General features: G+C 44.4%; 1 protein-coding gene across 1 annotated transcript in view; it reads left to right on the top strand.

Moving 5' to 3' along the window:
• Positions 1-18,367, top strand: part of LMTK2 (lemur tyrosine kinase 2) — a 181,808-nt gene that overhangs the window by 68,393 nt on the left and 95,048 nt on the right. The window contains exon 3 of the mRNA XM_073591007.1: positions 4,751-4,895. Coding sequence (XP_073447108.1) covers positions 4,751-4,895 — 145 coding nt within the window. The remainder of the gene's footprint in view (positions 1-4,750; positions 4,896-18,367) is intronic.

Here is an 18,367-nt window from a genome sequence, read left to right as displayed (position 1 = left end):
GGGGGGGGGGGAGGTTGGAGTGAGGCTGATAAGAACACTTCTCAACTATGGGAGTTTTACCACCCCAAAACTGCAACTGTAAATTAACCCTTAATGTTATAAGCCCCTATAAGGCTGCTTTTACACTGATGTGCTGCGGTTTACTGCAGCATCTGCAGCTTTCCTTGCTTAGCTTCGCTTTGCCATAGACTTCTATTCTAACCTGTAGGTGTGTTGCACTGAAAGCGCACCAAAACTCCTGCATTCAGAAAGTGCACCCGCAGGGTATAATAGAAGTCTATGGCTAAGCGCAGCAAACACGCATGAAAGTTGCAGGTACACTGCACCCGTATTGCTTCAGGCACACTGACCTGAAGCTCTCCTCTTTCCTGTTGCTGGTACCACTCTGGATACCACTAGCTGGGATAAGAGGTGGAGTGCAGTTGGTATCACTCCGCATGGGACAGGAGCCAGCACTACAGAGGAGGCCTATGTGTCTTTTGCTCCAACCTTACAAGTAGTCATTCTGCATTGGACTCTGATGCTCTGGGGGGTCAGCAAGCCTGCGATTTACTGGTAGATCATGATCTACAGGTTGACCCCCGGCCTATGGTCATATTCACAGTATTGTACCCACACACGTGTTGTCATCAGGCAAACCATTCAAAACTAAACACATGGCAACACGGTCCATTCAAAGTTTGTTGCATGGCAACAGAAGTTTTAATAAACCTGCATCTTCTTTTTTTTTTTTTTCTTTTTTCTTTTTTTTCTTTTAGAGCATACAGGTGGCTCGCTTTCATTTGTTTTGGGATGCTGTTTAAAATAGCTGCACAGTGTAGCATACATTACCATGCATTCTGTCTGATTGTAACACACAAATTTGAATCCTGCTGCTTCTTCAGTTTTGATCTAAAAAATGATTCTTTAAATCACTTGGCAGCTTCTTTCTACTGATGGATGAATGAGTAGTGAGCCCTTTTAATTGAACTACTTCTTACCCCTTATCATATTAGCAGCACCTTGCTTTAAATATTTTGCAATAAGGATATGGCCCACAAGTAGTTTAATCTGTCAGCAGCAAAGACATTTAATTGCCAGTGTAGCCCCAGCTTTACTCGGGAGACAGAATTACCAATTGATCTGTGCTTGCTTTCTGCATGACAGATGAGCTCAGCGGTTAGTTGGCACCAAATGTATTTATTGGTTTCCTATAAAAATGTAATTTACATAGTCCACAATCTCTTCTCTTAGGCCCACTAAACCTGGGAATTCAATGGAAGTCTACAAAATTGCAATGGGGGGGGTAATTTTCCTTTTTCTAAACTTTATTCATTCATTAAATAAAGGCAGAATTGTCCACCAAGGAAAGCATAGGAGTGGTGTGGGAGGTGAATGTCTCTATGAATTAATGAGTGGAGTGGTTTAAACATTGGCCTCACAGTTGGGTGATTATGTAATTATATCTGGGAGGAGGCCAAGACCGCTTCCAGTGGGCTTCTGGTGTTTGAATATTCTAATGATATCCTGGCCATACAGTGACTGAGCAATGGCCGTTCTTCTATTCTCTTCAAATCTGTTAACACATTTGCACAAGTCTCTCATTAACCTGCAGAAAGTGAAGAAGTATTTCATTTGACAAGGGACTTTCACTGAAATGTAGGAGAAAAACTTCAGTCTAAAAGCAGGATTTGATATTTAAATGGGAGGCTGCTGAAATCCCTATATGCATCATCACATATTACCTTTTTACTTCGTAGAGGAGCTTCTAATAAATGTAGTTCAAGGCCTGGTGGGCAGCATCAAAATACATGTTTTTCTTTCCTGGTTCAGCTATTTTAATTCTTACACGCACCTGACCTTTTTTTTAAACCCAGACGTGTTTTTTTATTTTTTTTACATTTTTTTTTTTTTGTTTTGTTTTGTTTTGTTTTGTCAAAAATAAAACACACTACACAGGTTTTTAAAGTAGTTTATTAGTCAGCTCCGGGGGTCTTCTTCCGACTTTAGGGGTCTCTTCCTTCTTCTCCGCGCTCTTCGGCCTCTTCTGGTCTTCGGTGTCTTCTCCCGTTCTTCTGCCGGGCTCCTCCGCTATCTTTGCTCTTTTGCTAGCGGTGGCCCGGTCTTCTCCGTCATCTTCTCCCCTCTGCTCTTCTTCCGATGTTGACACAACGCTCTCTCCCGCTGTAATGCTAGGTGCGCGTTGCGCAACAACTTATAGGCACGGGGCGTGGTCACCGTGTGATGTCATCAGGTGACCTCACACCCTTATGATGTCACCGTCACATCATGCCCCTGGTGGTGATGTCATAAGGGGGCTCGGTCACCAGATGATATTGCCTGGTGACCACACCCCATGCCATATAAGTCGTTGCGCAACGCGCACCCGGCATTACAGCGGGAGAGAGCGTCGTGTCAACATCGGAAGAAGAGCAGAGGGGAGAAGACGACAGAGAAGACCGGGCCACCGCTAGCAAAAGAGCAGCAAAAGAGCAGAACATAGGGGAGGAGCCCGGCAGAAGAACCGGAGAGCGGGAGAAGACAGCAGAGAGCGCAGAGAAGGAAGAGACCCCCGAAGTCAAGAGAAAACCCCCGGAGCTGACTAATAAACTACTTTAAAAACCTGTGTAGTGTGTTTTATTTTTGACACTTTTCCCAGGTGAATGGGTAGGGGTATGATGTACCCTATACTCATTCACATAGGGTGGGGGCCGGGATCTGGGGCCCCCTTATTAAAGGGGGCTCCCGGATTCCGATAAACCCCCTGCCCGCAGACCCCGAGAACCAAAGGCCAGGGTTGTCGGGAAGAGGCCCTTGTCCTCATCAACATGGGGACAAGGTGCTTTGAGGTGGGGGGCGCAGTGCCCCCCTGCCCTGAATCACCTACCCCCATGTTGAGGGCATGCGGCCTGGTACAGTTAAGGAGGGGGGGCGCTTGCTCATCCCCACCCCCTTTCCTGACCGGCCGGGCTGCGTGCTCGGGTAAGGGTCTGGTATGGATTTTGGGGGAGACCCCCACGCCGTTTTTTCGCCGAAGGGGGTTCCCCTTAAAATCCATTCCAGATCGAAGAGCTTGGTATTGTCTGAGGGAGGAATCCCACGTCAATTTTTTTTTCTCCATTGTGGCGCGGTTCCCCTTCATCCTCACCACACAAGTCGGATCATGATGATCCGACTTGCGCTGCAACTTCTATTCAAATCAATGGGCTCCCATAGGGAACCATTGATTTTGAATAGAGGCAGAGAAACTCAGTTAAAAGCTAGCGCCGCTAAACGTGCATTGACGGCAATGCAAAATGCTGATAAAATTGCGTTTTTAAAGCAGCGTTTTCCTGCCAGAAATCTGACATTCAGAACGGCCGTTTATGAGCTCCAGTGTGCATGGAGCCTATAACTGGGCATTCTCTGAACTTTGAGATGAAGTATCTGAGATGGGGTGAGAGGCAGGCAACTAACACTGGAATTTAAAGTGTTACTAACTCAGCTTAGAAATCAAATTTTTACATTAAAATACTGCATATAAATATAAATATATATATATATATATATGTATGTATGTGTGTGTGTGTGTGTGTGTGTGTGTGTGTGTGTGTGTGTGTATGTATATATATATATATATGTATATATATATATATATATATATATATATATATATATATATATATATATATATGTATATGTTTGACCTGGCTAGCTCTGATCAAGTAAATTATCTCTACAGCATAAAAGACACAACTGAGCATGTATGTGCAGGTCGGCTACTCTGCCTGTGTTAGCTGACTCTCCCCAGATAGACCGTGCAGGGGGGAGATATCTGTGTATACAGGATAAAATGGACTTTTTACACAATGCAGAGAATTAACCCCTTAAGTTCCACAGTGAGTATGACAAACATGCTATGCTGCATATACAGACTGATTTTACTGTTGTGTGTTTAGTAACACTTTAAGACCGATACATTTCTAATTGTACGTTGCTGCAAAGATGAGTGGGCATTGTAAATTGCATATATTTATTTATTTATTTTTTTAATAACTGGCATTAATATAGCACAAAAATGCTTGAAAATATTAGTATCCAGTTTTTTTTTTTTTTTTTAGAACAAAACTAATAATCCAGACACTTTGTGATATTTTCAAGCATTTTGGTGTTTTTTGATCTTGATTTATTCACTTTATTGATGGTAATAAGTTTATTAGAAGATTGGTGTTAAAGTCAATTTTTTTTCCTTTTGTGGATTCACATATCACTTGTAATACATTCATGTGAGAATTTATATACTGCTATTCTTTGTTATAGACAGCGCAGTCTTTTTTTATCTGTTTTCATTTGCTCCATCTTCTTTCTTTCTAGCACAAGGTATATTTTTTATATACATTTAATATAGCACTGATGACTACTATACATTCACATCAGCCCCTGCCCTAAACAAGTTCACAATCACACATACACAAAAATACATAATAGGACCAATTTATACATGAGCTTGTTAATCTACCAGCATGTCTTTGGAGTGTGGGAGGAAACGCACGCACAGAAAGAGCCTGCAAACTCCATGCAGATAATGTCCTGGCTGGGTCTCCAACCAATAGCCTAGTGCTGCAAGTAGTGCTAACTACTTAGCAATTGTTAATGTATTCAGTATAATGTCCTATATACCCACTATGTGTCTTGGCTTCTAGAAGTAATTGCCTTTTTATTCTGTTTAGCATGATTGGTTTATTCATTAGAAAAATATTTTAAACTATTATTTTGTGCTTTTTCTTTGTAGGAGTTTGAAGATCATTTTGATGATGAGATTGATTTCACACCTCCAGCTGAAGACACCCCATCCAACCAGTCACCTGCAGAAGTTTTTACCTTGTCCGTCCCTACAATCTCCCTGTCTGTCCCAACACAGCTGCAGTCCCCTCAAGGTGCAGGTCCAGTATTTTTACCATAAAGTGTCATCGGCCAGCTTGTGCGCTGCCTGCAATTGTCTTTTTTTTTTTTTTGTCTTGATGGAATTTTTTAAAGAATTAGTGCACCTTTTGTAGAAAAAAAAAAAATGGAAGATAATTGCTTATTGTGCCTGGTTGGTTTATTAACCTAAAACCATGATTTATATATAGCCTGGAAGCATGCATACATTTTCTAAGAGGTTTGGAGGGGCTGAGAAGGCCACAGTGTTTTATGATGTTATCGAAAGATTGTTTGGCATCCTTTTAGTCATGTATACCTCCTGATATACAGTATCCTGACAGTAATGTTCATGAATTTGGCTAGTGATCAAAAACATCTGTTGAAATACCATGAAAGCTTTTTTTTTTTTTTTTTCTTCTATCTATTATATTATATTATTATATATTATTTTATTATATTATTATTTTATTTTATATAATATTGAATATTAGGAACTTAGAATTTGGGACCAGCAAGTGGTCTCGATGACTTTAGTAGTCTCACTGGAAAAAGCTATTGAAAGGTTTTAAAGGAACCAAGGCATTTTGAAGTGCAATTATTCTTTTTAAAGCGGGCTTATTTATTGGCTCCATGGTTAAGTGTACAAATGGTATAACAGTCACCCCCAGGTTCCCACCAGGTTTGCCTTGGTTATCTTTCAGACGAGCCCTAAACTTGGGTAGTGTTCTTATTTAAGCTGGCTATAAATGGATCGAGTTCAGCAGGAAGAGAGAAGTCGATCTAACAGATGGCTTCTCTTGAATGGGAATGTTGGAAATTGTTCGATCGGTGCATGCAGTCGGCTGCGGTACTTATCTAGTGTATTCTGGGAGTGAGTCTCACTGTCAGAATAGAGTGGTGCAGCAGGGAGGCTTCCTTCATCCACCTTAAATGTGTGGATGGAGGAATCACTTTTTTTTTTTTTTCTCTCCCTGCTGGCTGATCAAAAAAAATACTTTCTTTTGACCAACTTTACTCACGTGTGCAGGGACTGTTTATGTGACTTAGCTTCTCTTTGCTTATAGAAGTGACCATCTTCAGAAAAGTTTGCATCATGTGCACAAGTGATCTGTGACTGGATGCCACTCCCAACTCCTTGCTACCAGTTTTATGAATTTGCTAATAATGGGAGAAATTTGTTTATAGATATTATTATTTCTTAACGTGATATATATTTGTGACCTTATTAAAAAAGCAGTAGATATGCTTTTGCTAGCATTTTTAAATACATGCATAGTTTTGTCCCACTGTTTTCAGGCCTACAGAATACAGTATGCGCAACCCACAGTAAGCCTAGACATTATACCTACTGAATTGGTCACATACAGCATGCCTACAGAATTGACCTTAAACAGTCTTTGCTAAACACAATAACCATAGGAAATCTCATATTTTAGCTTTTATTTCCCAACTAATAACTGTAAAACAAAGGGATTGCCATGAGCAATAACCCCCATCCACAGCCTGTTACTTGCTGTATTCCAATTTAAACCAACTTTAAGAAGAAATGCACAGCAAATTTGCAGTGACTACAAAAACGCAGAGCTGATCTTTTTGGCATAAAATCCTGCTCTGTAAACACAGCCATTCTCTTTTCAAAGTCTCTGAGGGCTGGATGGGATTAGATTTGACAAATGTCACACTTTATAAAGAAACCCTTCACTTCCATATGATGAGCAAGTGGGAAAAAAAAGATTTAATTTCAAACTGGGTCAGCTGTATTTCCCTGCTGCAGTACAAGCTGAGTTTCATGGTTAACTCTGAAATGCAGAGATAGTTAACTATCGCAGTACTTTAATAAACACTGGCTACAGTCCATGTTGCAAATGACATGCAATATTAAATCTTATGTGAAGCCACTGTATGCATAGAGTATTTGTCAATATTCCAATCTCATCACATGTCTGATGAAGGTGTCCTCTATGGCTTTGAAATGTTGCACTTGGTCCTTTTTGTTATGTGATCTTTCTGCAATAAAAACTTCGGACAATATTTGATGAACCTTGGTGTACTGGCGAATGTACATTGTCACTGCATACATGACGCACTGGGGTTGATGTACTAAAACTGGAAAGTGCAAAATCCGGTGCAGCTCTGCATAGAAACCAATCGGCTTTTAGGTTCTTGCTGAACTGAGCAAGCTGAGGTTAGAAGTTGATTGGCTGCCATGCACCGCTGCACTAGATTTTGTGCACTCAAGTTTTAGTAAATCAACCGCAGTGTGATGTGTAAAAAGCTATCTTGTTAACCTCCCTGGCGGTATGATTATTTCGGATTTTAGGTGCTGAAAGCGGTACCATTATTTTGCTTGGAAATTTGGCGTTTTATATTGTAGGTCTGTAAATCTTAACAATAACACACTTAAATCTGTCCAAACCAGAGTCTAGTAGATATCCCGGGTATGATAAAGTTTGAAACACAAAAACATAAATTATAATATAATAAAAAAAAATAAATAATTAAAAAAAATTTAAAAAAATAGTAATAAAATAAATTTCCCCACAATTCACTATCGCTCAATTCTGCAAGTGTTCTAATTTATTATCGCTGTTTTCTAGATGGTCTAAAGCCACTTTTGACGTAAAGGGACACTTTTTGGTTGCTATGGACAATCTCCAGTTTCCAGGCAGAAAGAACAGTGTATATCATGTAAAACTGCATGCAGGGCATGGGCCAGAGCACTGGGGACAAAAGGGATGTGAAATCATTTCATACAATACTGTAATCTGTAAGATTACAGTACTGTATGTGTTATGATTTTGACAGTTTTTTGAATTTGCCGCCAGGCTCCGCCCCCGTGCGTCGCGCCGCTCGCAGGGAACGGAGCCTGGCACGGAGAGGCTTCGGAGGAGGACTGAGCCCTCGGACACAGCGGGGGACATCGCAGGATCCCGGGGACAAGGTAAGTAACGCCGCCCCAGGATCCTGCAATGCGATCCCGAGTGTGGCTCGGGGTTACCGCTAATGGTACTGAATTTTAACCCCGAGCCACACTCGGGAAAACCGCCAGGGAGGCTACGGACTGGTCTGGCCATTTGCCTTAAAACAATTTAAAAATTCTTTTACTTTAATTCAGACTTATTGGGTAGTTATGTAATCACATGGGCTTTATGCAACTTCTTCCGAATGCTGGAGGGCTGCTTTCATTGAATACTACTCTGCATTTCAGACTGCAATCTGTGCTGCTGCTAGCCAGCATTTCCAGAGGGTAGGTGGTGGTGTCAGTCAGGAGTCCTTGTATCTCCAGACAGGAGCTGGGAGATGCACACTGAAGCTAGGTACACATAGGCTGAAAATTGGCCAAGAACTGTCAGTTTGGTTACAAGCCTGCTTCTGTCGTACAAACATGCTGGGGAAACTGGCATCCGATCAGTGCTTGCAGCCAGTGGCTGCAAGCTCTGACCAATGTGTTCTGGTGGGAGGTCCTGGGACACTCAGAGCAGGATAGCACCTCAGTTGTGGTGTGTGTGTGTGTGTGTGTGTGTGTGTGTGTGTGTGTGTGTGTGTGTGTGTGTGTGTGTGTGTTTTTTTTTTTTTTTTTTTTTTTGTTTGTTTTTTTTTTTTTTTTTTTCCCCATTTAGCCTGCTGAGTTGAACGGAAAAATACTTCCTGTGTGTCCCAAGCTTGACCATGCCAGCATGCATCTGCTTCCGTGCTTGTGATCATAAAGCAAAAGAAAGAGTTTGGGACTGGCAGGATCACTATTTGCTGCTCATAAATAAACACAAGGAAAGTTGGCCCTCGGCATAAATTTGCCTATTTGTTTTCATAAAAGAGAGGTTATTTTGTTTGTGCTAGGTTATCTCCGAGCAGTATGAAGTTTTAGCTTTCTCCTTGTAGCCTCACTCTTCAATTGTTCTTTATTCATATACAGTACATATACTATCTTCTTCTGGCATAGTGATTTTTTTTCAAGAACTGTAGAAACACAGAAAAGTGACAGCAGAAAGACTGAGTAGTCCATCATGTCTGCCCACCTTCCTTCTTTTTTTTTTTTTTTTTTTTTTTTCCCCCTCCCATTAACCTCTTTGTCTGACTATATAGATTTGTTTATCCCAAGCATTTTTGAAGCTGTTTACTATTGACTGTCTCACTACCTCTGTTGGTAGTTTGGTCCAATCATCAACCACCCTTTCAGTAAAATAATACTTTCTAAGATTAGTTTTGAACTTTCCTCCAGTTAGAGGTCATGTCCCCGTGTTCTTGAATTTGGTTTCATATTGAAAAGACTGCCTTCCTGAACCTTATTCACCCCCTTGATGTATTTAAAGGTTTCAATCAGGTCTCCCTTTTTCTCTTTCCTCCAGACTGTACATAATAAGTTCCTGAAGCCGCTCTCGATATGTTTTATCCCCCACACCTTTCACCATTTTTGTTACCTATCTCTGGACTCGTTCTATCTCATCAATATCTTTTTGTAAGTGAGGTCTCCAGAACTGGACACAGTATTCTAAATGAGGTCTCACTAAAGATCTATATAGGGAAATCGGGACCTCCTTCCTCTTGCTGGTGATCGCTCTAGTGATGCATCATACCCCACTAGTAACTGCTCTCTGTTCTGATTGAACCCCATTTATAACCACACTCTGGTATCTATCCTTTAGCCAACTTCATATTCACTGAACCACCCATGGGCTTGGACAACTTTTGTATTAGATCATTATGAGCAACTGTATCGAACGCCTTGCTAAAATCAAGCTACACTATGTCCACAGCGCCACCCTGGTCCAAAACACTGGTAATCAAAAAATTCAATCAGATTAGTCTGACATGATCTGCCCTCAGTAAAGTCATACTGCTTTAGGTCCAGCAAGCTTTGTATTTTTAGGTGATCAATGAACCTTCTTTTCAGGAGTGATTCCATTAACTTGACTACAATTGACGTTAAACTCACTGACCTGTAACTGCCAGCTTCTACCTTGCTGCCCTTCTTATGGATAGGTACAATATTAGCTGTCCACCAGTCATGGGGAACTTCTCCTGTTAGAAGAGATTTGATTAAAAAGATCTGTTAATGGTCCAACAACTATATCTCGAAGTTCTCTTGAAACTCTGGGATGAATACCATCAGGGCCCATTGCTTTATTAAGCTTTAAGTGAGCCAGTTCCTCTTCTACCTCTGTCTCCAGAAAACCTAGACATGAACCATCATTACTAGAACCAATATGATCCCCCAACTTGTTATCGTTTAGTGCAATTTATTTCTGAGAAGACTGAACAGAAGTAATTGTTTAAATGGCTTGCTACATCCTGGTCTCTCTCAACATACGTATTGTGCCCAGTTTTCATTTTAGTGATCCCATTGTATTTTCTTTTTATCACTAATGTACCCCCAAAAAAAAAAGTCTCAACTCCTTTCTCAATAGACTTATTAGAATTGTCTTTTCAGTTCAATGTAGAAATCTGTTAAAGTGGTTGTAAACCACTCTGTGTCACTTTCACCTATAGGTAAGCCTAGAATAAGGCTTGCCTATAGGTATTGAAAATATCTCCTAAATGTGCGCGGTTTAGGAGATATTTGCTCTACACTGCGTCAATGAGGTCATCAGCCCATGCGCTGTGAAGAAACTGCCCTCCGTGACGTTTCTTCACTCGCAAATGCCGTGACCGATGGCTCCCGCACGCATGCGTGGGAATGACGTCACGCAACTCCATCCAGTCACTGAGCTGGAGTCCATGGCCCCAGAAGGAAGAGGAGCAAAGATTGATGCGGCCACCAGCGGGGACTTCGCGGGCTTCCTTTGCAGGCAAGTGCCACATAATGGGCTAGTATGCGATGCATACTAGCCCATTAGGCTTTTACTTTGCAGGGGACTAAAGAGGAAGTAAAACCGATCAGGGTTTACTTCCTCATTAAGGGAGGGTTATGTAGTTTAGATCCATACTCCTCTCTGCAACTGAGACCTCCTTTTTGTCTCTGTTTTCATAAACTGCACGCTGGAAATTCTTACTTTGCCAGGTCTTATCTTTTGAGGGATTTTTGTGGTATCCTGGGTTAACAGGGAACAGAGTCCACTACTCCTGTGAGAGTCTGGCTCTTCTGAGTATTCCAGATACACCTTACAGATGGCACTCATGAACACATCTACCCTAGTGCCAGGTTATTTTCTTAGCTTGCCCATTGTGGAATGCCCTAAAGATCTTCACCCAAGGGTAAGCATTCCAATTCTCCTTACAGTCTCTGCTTAGAATCTTATCGCCTACCTTTCTGAGAATACCAAATTTCGTCCCATTTACCTCTCTATGTAAAGGTGATATTGTTGAAATAGTCCCTCTTCCCATGTGGCACCTTAGTACTTTCCATTCTGCTGCTATGTACAGTGCTTTGAAAAAATATTCATTCCCCTTGAAATTTCACACATTTTGTCATGTTACAACCAAAAACATGTATTTTATTGGGACTTTATGTGATAGACCAATACAAAGTGGCACATAATTGTGAAGTGGAAGGAAAATAACTGGTGTTCAACATTTCTCAAGTCGTCTTCCAGGAGGGCACCCTGAGAGATGACTGGTCCACCTGACAGGAAACCCAATCAATCAAGAGGTTAAAGGCCCCCGCCCCTCCTGATGCTCCTCAGTTTTTGATTGTGTTTCCCCACAGCGAAACCGTTTGTTATTTTTCTGTTGTCCTAAAAGCCTGGGGCTGGTGGTCTCCCCCTGGGAGCCGGACCAAATGCCTGGGAAGCCTCTGGGTCCGGCCGGATGGTTCTCATCCTTCCTGGGGGGTTTCCCAATCCGTGTCTCGGGGGGGGGGGGGGGCAGAGAGGCAGCAGAACCATGCTTCTTTCCATGGAAGAGCCCCCCCCCGAGTACTGAAGAACCCTGGGTGCGGTGGTGTACCCAGAACTTCAGGGGCCAAATTTCCTGTTGCCCTTCCTTACCTGTGCGGTGGCCGCGCAGTTGCAGGAGTTGGTGGTTTTCCTTCTACTGGCTAGAAGACCACAGGAGGTGAGTCTGGGACCCATTCTGGGGTCTGGCCAGGGCTGCTGTTTGTCCGCTTGTCCGTCCGCCTGTCCACTGACCGGAACGACCGTTCACGGGAGGTCGCGTGGCAAGAAGCTCTACATGGAGAGCTTTTCTTCCAGGCCTTGCTGAGTGTAGCTCAGCACCATTTTCCTGAAGATCAGGAAATGACATCACTTCCTCCTCTAAGAGGAGGGAGTGGGAAGGGCTGCAGCAGGAAGTGACCTCAGGTCCAGTATCACTTCCTGTCTTCGACAAGATGGCGGTGGCGAGTTGCAGCCAGCATACAGAGGATATAAAAAGCCACAGGGAACAGGCGCCCATGTCTCCTCTGCGTTCCTGTATGCAGCACCTCCAGGGAGAGATTGGAAGTAGCATGGAACGTGAGAAGGAGAGACCTGCAGGGTCTGCGGCCATGGAAGAGACCACAGGGGGGTGAGTCTGACCGGCCTTCGGAGGTTTAGAGGGGGAGGGTACCCCAACTCTTCTCCTCCGACTCTCACAGTGTATGCCTGTGTGTTTTTTTTCAGGGGACGACGCTATCGCCCGTGAGGTTGCCAGCCGTCCTGTGAAATCCTCCACCCACTCTAAACGATGTGGGAACTGTAATGACAGGCTACCCCAGAACATCCAAAGCCCTTCTGTTTTAAATGCATACAGAAGTTGACAGGGAAGGAGACATCTCAGATAATGAAGGAATTCCTTACTGTGCAAACTGAGATGCTGTCCACCTTAAAGTCTTTTCAGGCCACCCTTAAGCCTAGGGATTCAGAGGCTCACTCTAGTAAGGATGCCTCTTCCCAGGAGAGCTCCGCCCCCTCTAGGAGGTATCGGGCGGAGGTACTGAAGTATCCACTCCCCCACGATTCAGAGGAAGAGTGTGATTTAGAAGTTTCTAATCAGGAGTTTTCTGATGAAGGGGTGGTGGACAGCCAAGAGGAGGATGGGAGGGAGGAATCCAGGTCTAGCAGACATATATTTTCTGCCGACGACATGGAAGATCTTCTGAAAGCTATTTATGCCTCAGAAGAGATTCAGGAGCCTGCTGCACAGGTGTCCGCTCAGGATAGGATATATAGAGGCTTGATTAAACCTCAGGCCAGGGTCCTTCCGGTACATTCCGCCCTTAAGAAAGTAATCTTAAGGGAATGGAAAGAACCAGAAAGAAGGCTTCTGAAATATAAAACCTGGAAGCGTAGATGCCCCTTCTCTGAGGAGAATGAGGAAAAGTTTTTCAAAACTCCTAGACTAGACGCCTCCTTAGCACAGGTCTCTAAGCAGTCGGATCTTTCCTTTGAAGATACCGGTAACTTAATGGATCGCAGGGCTGAAACCATTTTACGCAGAGCCTGGGAAGCTAACGCTGCGGCTATGAGCCCCGCATTGGCCTCAGCTTGCATCGCAAGGAATGCCGACACGTGGGTCTGTAAATTAATGGACCACGTATCCCGAACCTCAAAATCCAAGGAGGTCCTGGATTCTCTGGAGGTCATAGGGAATGCTGTCGCATATTTAGCAGATGCTGCAGTTGAGACAGTGCGTACAACTACTAAGACAGGTGCCTTACTAAACTCAGCCAGGCGAGCCCTCTGGGTTAAAACCTGGGATGGGGATAGCTCATCCAAGACCCATCTATGTGGTCTCCCTTTTTGAAGGGACGCTCCTTTTTGGTGCTGGCCTAGATCAGGCTCTAGCCAAATCTACCGAGAAGGGGAAAAAATTTCCTACCAAACCTAGGAGAGAGAGGAAGCGTTTTTTTCGTGGCCCCCAGGCAAGAAATCGCTTCTCCGAGAAAAAGGTCTCCCCTAATAGACGTTGGGGCGCAGGAAAAGACAAACAAACAAAAAACTGGCGTTCTCTTTTCCAGCCAGAAGTCAGTTGACAAGACCCCCAAATGACTTTCCGGTAGGGGGCAGACTTTCCCACTTTGCCTCTCAGTGGGAAAGGATCACCCAAAGCCCCTATGTACTTCGGATCATAAGAGAGGGTTACAGATTGGAGTTTCTCTCCCCTCCACCCCCCAAGTTTCTCTTGACCTACCTTCCCAGGGATCCCTGCAAGGTGGTAGGAATCCTTCAGAATATAAGAGAGCTGGCCAGTCAGGAGGTTGTAATACCTGTTCCAGTGGACCAGCAGGGTCAGGGGTTTTATTCCCACATTTTCGTGATACCAAAACCCTCAGGAAGGTATCGTCTTATTATAAATCTAAGGAACCTCAATGTTTTTCTTCGTTACAAGAAGTTCCGCATGGAGAGTGTCTATTCCCTCAGGAGACATCTCCTCAAAGAAGTGTTTATGGTGATCTTGGATTTAAAAGACGCCTACCTTCATGTCCCCATTTTTCAGGGCCATCAAAGCTTCCTGAGATTTGCGATCGCCTCTCCAGAGGGAGTGCAACACTGGCAGTTCACAGCCCTCCCCTTTGGACTGGCATCCAGTCCGAGAGTCTTCACAAAGGTCATGGCCGAGGTGGTGGCTTTTTTGCACCTCCAGGGAGTGGCATTGATTCCCTACCTGGACGACATTTTGATTTACAGTCTAAGTCGGGATCAAATACTTCTGGATCTATCCAGAGTAATGCAGACCTTAGAAGACCTGGGATGGATTGTCAGCAGGGAAAAGTCCTCACTGACTCCTGCTCAGACAAAGTTGTATCTAGGGTTCCTGGTGGACTCTTCAGAACAAAAGTTAATTCTACCTCAGGGCAAGGTAGAGGGCCTCATATCAGCGGTCAGGTCGCTGTTACAGGCAAGCACCATCTCCTACAGAGGTATCATGAGAGTTCTGGGTCTGACGTCAGCTATCCCAGCAGTTCCTTGGGCACAGCTACACTCCAGGCCCCTCCAGCACTTCCTTCTATCCTCTTGGGACAGAAGAAGAGACTCTCTGGACATAGAGATAGCCATTCCGGTCGAAGTAAAGAACTCCCTTCACTGGTGGCTCCTTCCTCAGAGGCTTCAAGGGGGCCTCCTTTGGAGCCAACTTCAGCCTCTCAGGTTTACTACAGACGCAAGTTCCTGGGGGTGGGGAGCCCACCTAGAGGAACTAATAGCTCAGGGGTCCTGGAATTCAGAACAGAGAAGGGCCTCCTCCAACTTTCGAGAGCTGTTGGCCATAGGAGAAACACTAAAGGCTTTTGAGGGAAGGATCAAAGGCCAGGAGCTGCAGGTCTTGTCAGACAATGCCACGGCAGTGGCGTTCCTGAATCATCAGGGGGGTACCAGATCTACAGCACTCCTATCCCTATCTGCAGAGATCCTGTCCTGGGCAGAAAATCGGGTTCCTTCCATCTCTGCAGTCCACATAAAGGGGACATTAAATGTAGAGGCAGACTACCTCAGTCGGCAGCCGATTCTGCAGGGGGAATGGGAACTGAATCCAGAGGTCTTTTCCCTGGTAAGTCGGCAATTCGGCATCCCAGAGATAGATCTCTTTGCCCTCAGGAAGAGCAGAAGGGTAAAGAGATTCTTTTCCCTTGCTCGAGAGAGAGGCTCAGAGGGGATAGACGCGTTGGCACAGGTCTGGGACTTCCGACTGGCCTATGCCTTTCCCCCTCTGGGACTAATTCCGAGGGTTCTTCAAAAACTGTTCCTCTCGGAAAGCAAATTGATTCTAATAGCCCCTTGGTGGCCCAAGAGAGCCTGGTTTCCAACCCTACAGGGCTGGTCCATAGCCCCACCACTTCACCTCCCTGTCCGTGGCGACCTTCTTCTTCAGGGTCCAGTCCGCCACCCAGACCCCAGCTTCTTCAAGCTGACGGCCTGGCTCTTGAAAGGCAGAACCTGCGGGAGAAGGGGCTGTCGGACAGAGTAGTGGATACACTGCTCCTTAGTAGGAAGCCAGTCACAAGGCGTATTTACGCCAAGACCTGGGCGATTTTTTTTTTCTCGCTGGTGCCAGGAGAGAGGGACTTCTCAAAGAGAGATCCCTGCTATCTTAGAATTTCTCCAGGATGGAGCAGATCTAGGTTTGGCAACCAAGACCCTTAAGGCGCAGGTTTCAGCCCTGTCCTGTTTCCTTGAGAAACGTTTGGCATTACACCCCCTGATCAAGAGATTTCTCTTGGTCAGGGAGAGGTTGTCCCCTGTTCAAATGTCCAGGTGTCCTCCTTGGGACCTTACACTAGTACTGGAGGGGTTAACAAAGGCCCCATTTGAACCGATAGATCAGATCCCCCTTAGGATCCTGACCTTTAAATTAGCCTTTTTACTAGCAATCACCTCAGCTAGGAGAGTAGGTGACTTTCAGGCTTTTTCTATTAAAGAACCATTTTTTTTCTTTATTCGAGGACAGGGTTATTCTTAGGCAGGACCCCCTGTACCTCCCTAAGGTAGCATCAAAGTTCCATAGGACTCAAGAAGTGGTGCTGCCTTCCTTTTGTAGTAACCCCAAAAGTGAAGGGGAAGTTTCTTTTCATTGTCTGGACGACAGACGCTGTTTATTATCCTACCTAGAAAGGGTTAAGGAATTCAGAAGGTCCAGCCATCTTTTAGTTAATTTTTCTGGCCAAAAGAAGGGCCAACAGGCATCCAAGGCTTCTATAGCTAGATGGATTAAACATACCATTTCGTTAGCCTATGAGCAGTCAGGTAAAGCAGCTCCTAGAAATCTTAGAGCGCATTCCACGCGATCTCTGGCAACCTCCTGGGCGGAAAGGGCCGGAGCTTCGGTGGAGCAGATATGTAGAGCCGCTACATGGTCAAGCCAGAACACGTTCCTGAGGCATTATAGAGTGGAGTTACTATCTCCTCAGGACCTGGCATTTGGCAGGAAGGTCCTGCAAGCGGTTGGTCCCGCCCTAAAGGTAGGCCTGAGCTACTTGCTCTTCTCTCAGGGTGCCGTCCTGGAAGATGACTTGAGAAAAGAACCAGTTACACTTACCGGTAATGGTGTTTCTGGGAAGTCTTCCAGGATGGCAGGCCTACTTCCCACCCGTTCTATTTAGGAAACATGTAATGTTTAGAGTGTGGTGGTGGTTATGTTTTTCACTCTCGTGCACTGGTGTGGGTCAATACTTTGTCACAACTGAGGAGCATCGGGAGGGGCGGGGGCCTTTAACCTCTTGATTGATTGTGTTTCCTGTCAGGTGGACCAGTCATCTCTCAGGGTGCCGTCCTGGAAGACTTCCCAGAAACACCGTTACCGGTAAGTGTAACTGGTTCTTTTTTACAAATATCTGAAAAGTGTGGCGTGCATGTGTATTCTGCCCCAGAGTCAAAATTTTGCAGAACTACGTTTCACTGCAATTACAGCTGCAAGTCTTTTTGGGGATGTCTTTACCAGCTTTGCACATCTAGAGTGATGTTTTTGCCCATTCTTCTTTGCAAAAAAGCTCAAGCTCTGCCAGATTGGATGGATAGCGTCTGTGAACAGCAATATACAAGTCTTTCCACAGATTCTCAATTGGATTTCGGTCTGGACTTTGACTGGGTCATTCTAACACATGAATTTGCTTTGATCTAAAACATTCCATTGTAGCTCTATTCTATTGGGGAAACATCCTTTTTGTCCATTTTAAGGCCTCACTCACACAAGGTGGATCCATTTAGCGGAGTCTGCCAGCTCAGCAGGAGATCGCTCCGTTGATCTCCACTGAGCCGACTGATGACAGGTGCGTCTCTGCTCACTGAGCTGGGAGGGGCCTGTCAGAGAGATCAGACGAAAACTAACAGCATGTCCGTTTTAATCAGATCTCATCCGATCTGCCAAGATGGATGGTGAACGTATCGCCATACATCTGTTTTTTAACAGATCGGATAGCAGACTGGTGTCAGCGGACACATCTCCGCTGACATCCGTCTCCCCATAGGAGTCAGTGGATGGCCCGCTTGGATCCACCTGAAAAACAGACAGACGAGTGGATCAAGCGGGCTTGCTTTGTGAAAGGGGGCTAAGGATCCTTCGAATCTCATGTGTTTACTTAATAGCCACAGTTAGACTGTTTGGCTATTATCGCACCCCTGACACCTTTTGGACGTGAGCTAAAAATTCCCCTTTTATACCTTATTACTCAGTGTAGCTACATTACTTTTTTTTTAAATATGCGCTGCAGTTCTTCACCACCTCTTTTTGAAAGGCTTGGATTTTTCGCCGCCTTTGAATATTCTCCTTTTCCATAAATTTTGGTTTAAAGAGTTTTGTTTAAGCCTCCAGCTGTTTGATATTTGGGTATGCCTTACATCTCCATCCTCCCTTTCCCTATACTCAAGGGTTATTATGGGGGTTCTGTTAAGCATTTGGCTGTTTTTATTGCTTTTATTGTTTTGGACCTACCTTATTTATCCAACCATTCCTTCTGTGAAGTTGAGGCTTAAGGGTGGTTTCATACCTCTTAACTGTTTTTGGTCTTTTTTTATTTGAACATGCATGCATTCCTTTCTTTTCCATGGTATTCCTTGAATACAAACCTTCCTGCCCTATGGTTGGAGCTATGGTTGTCGCCCAGGCTGGACATCTTGAGCCTTGAACCTTTGCTCCTCGC

The sequence above is a fragment of the Aquarana catesbeiana genome, linkage group LG06 (assembly GCF_042186555.1).
Source record: "Aquarana catesbeiana isolate 2022-GZ linkage group LG06, ASM4218655v1, whole genome shotgun sequence".
Taxonomy (NCBI): domain Eukaryota; kingdom Metazoa; phylum Chordata; class Amphibia; order Anura; family Ranidae; genus Aquarana; species Aquarana catesbeiana.
This window is presented reverse-complemented; position numbering and strand designations above follow the sequence as displayed.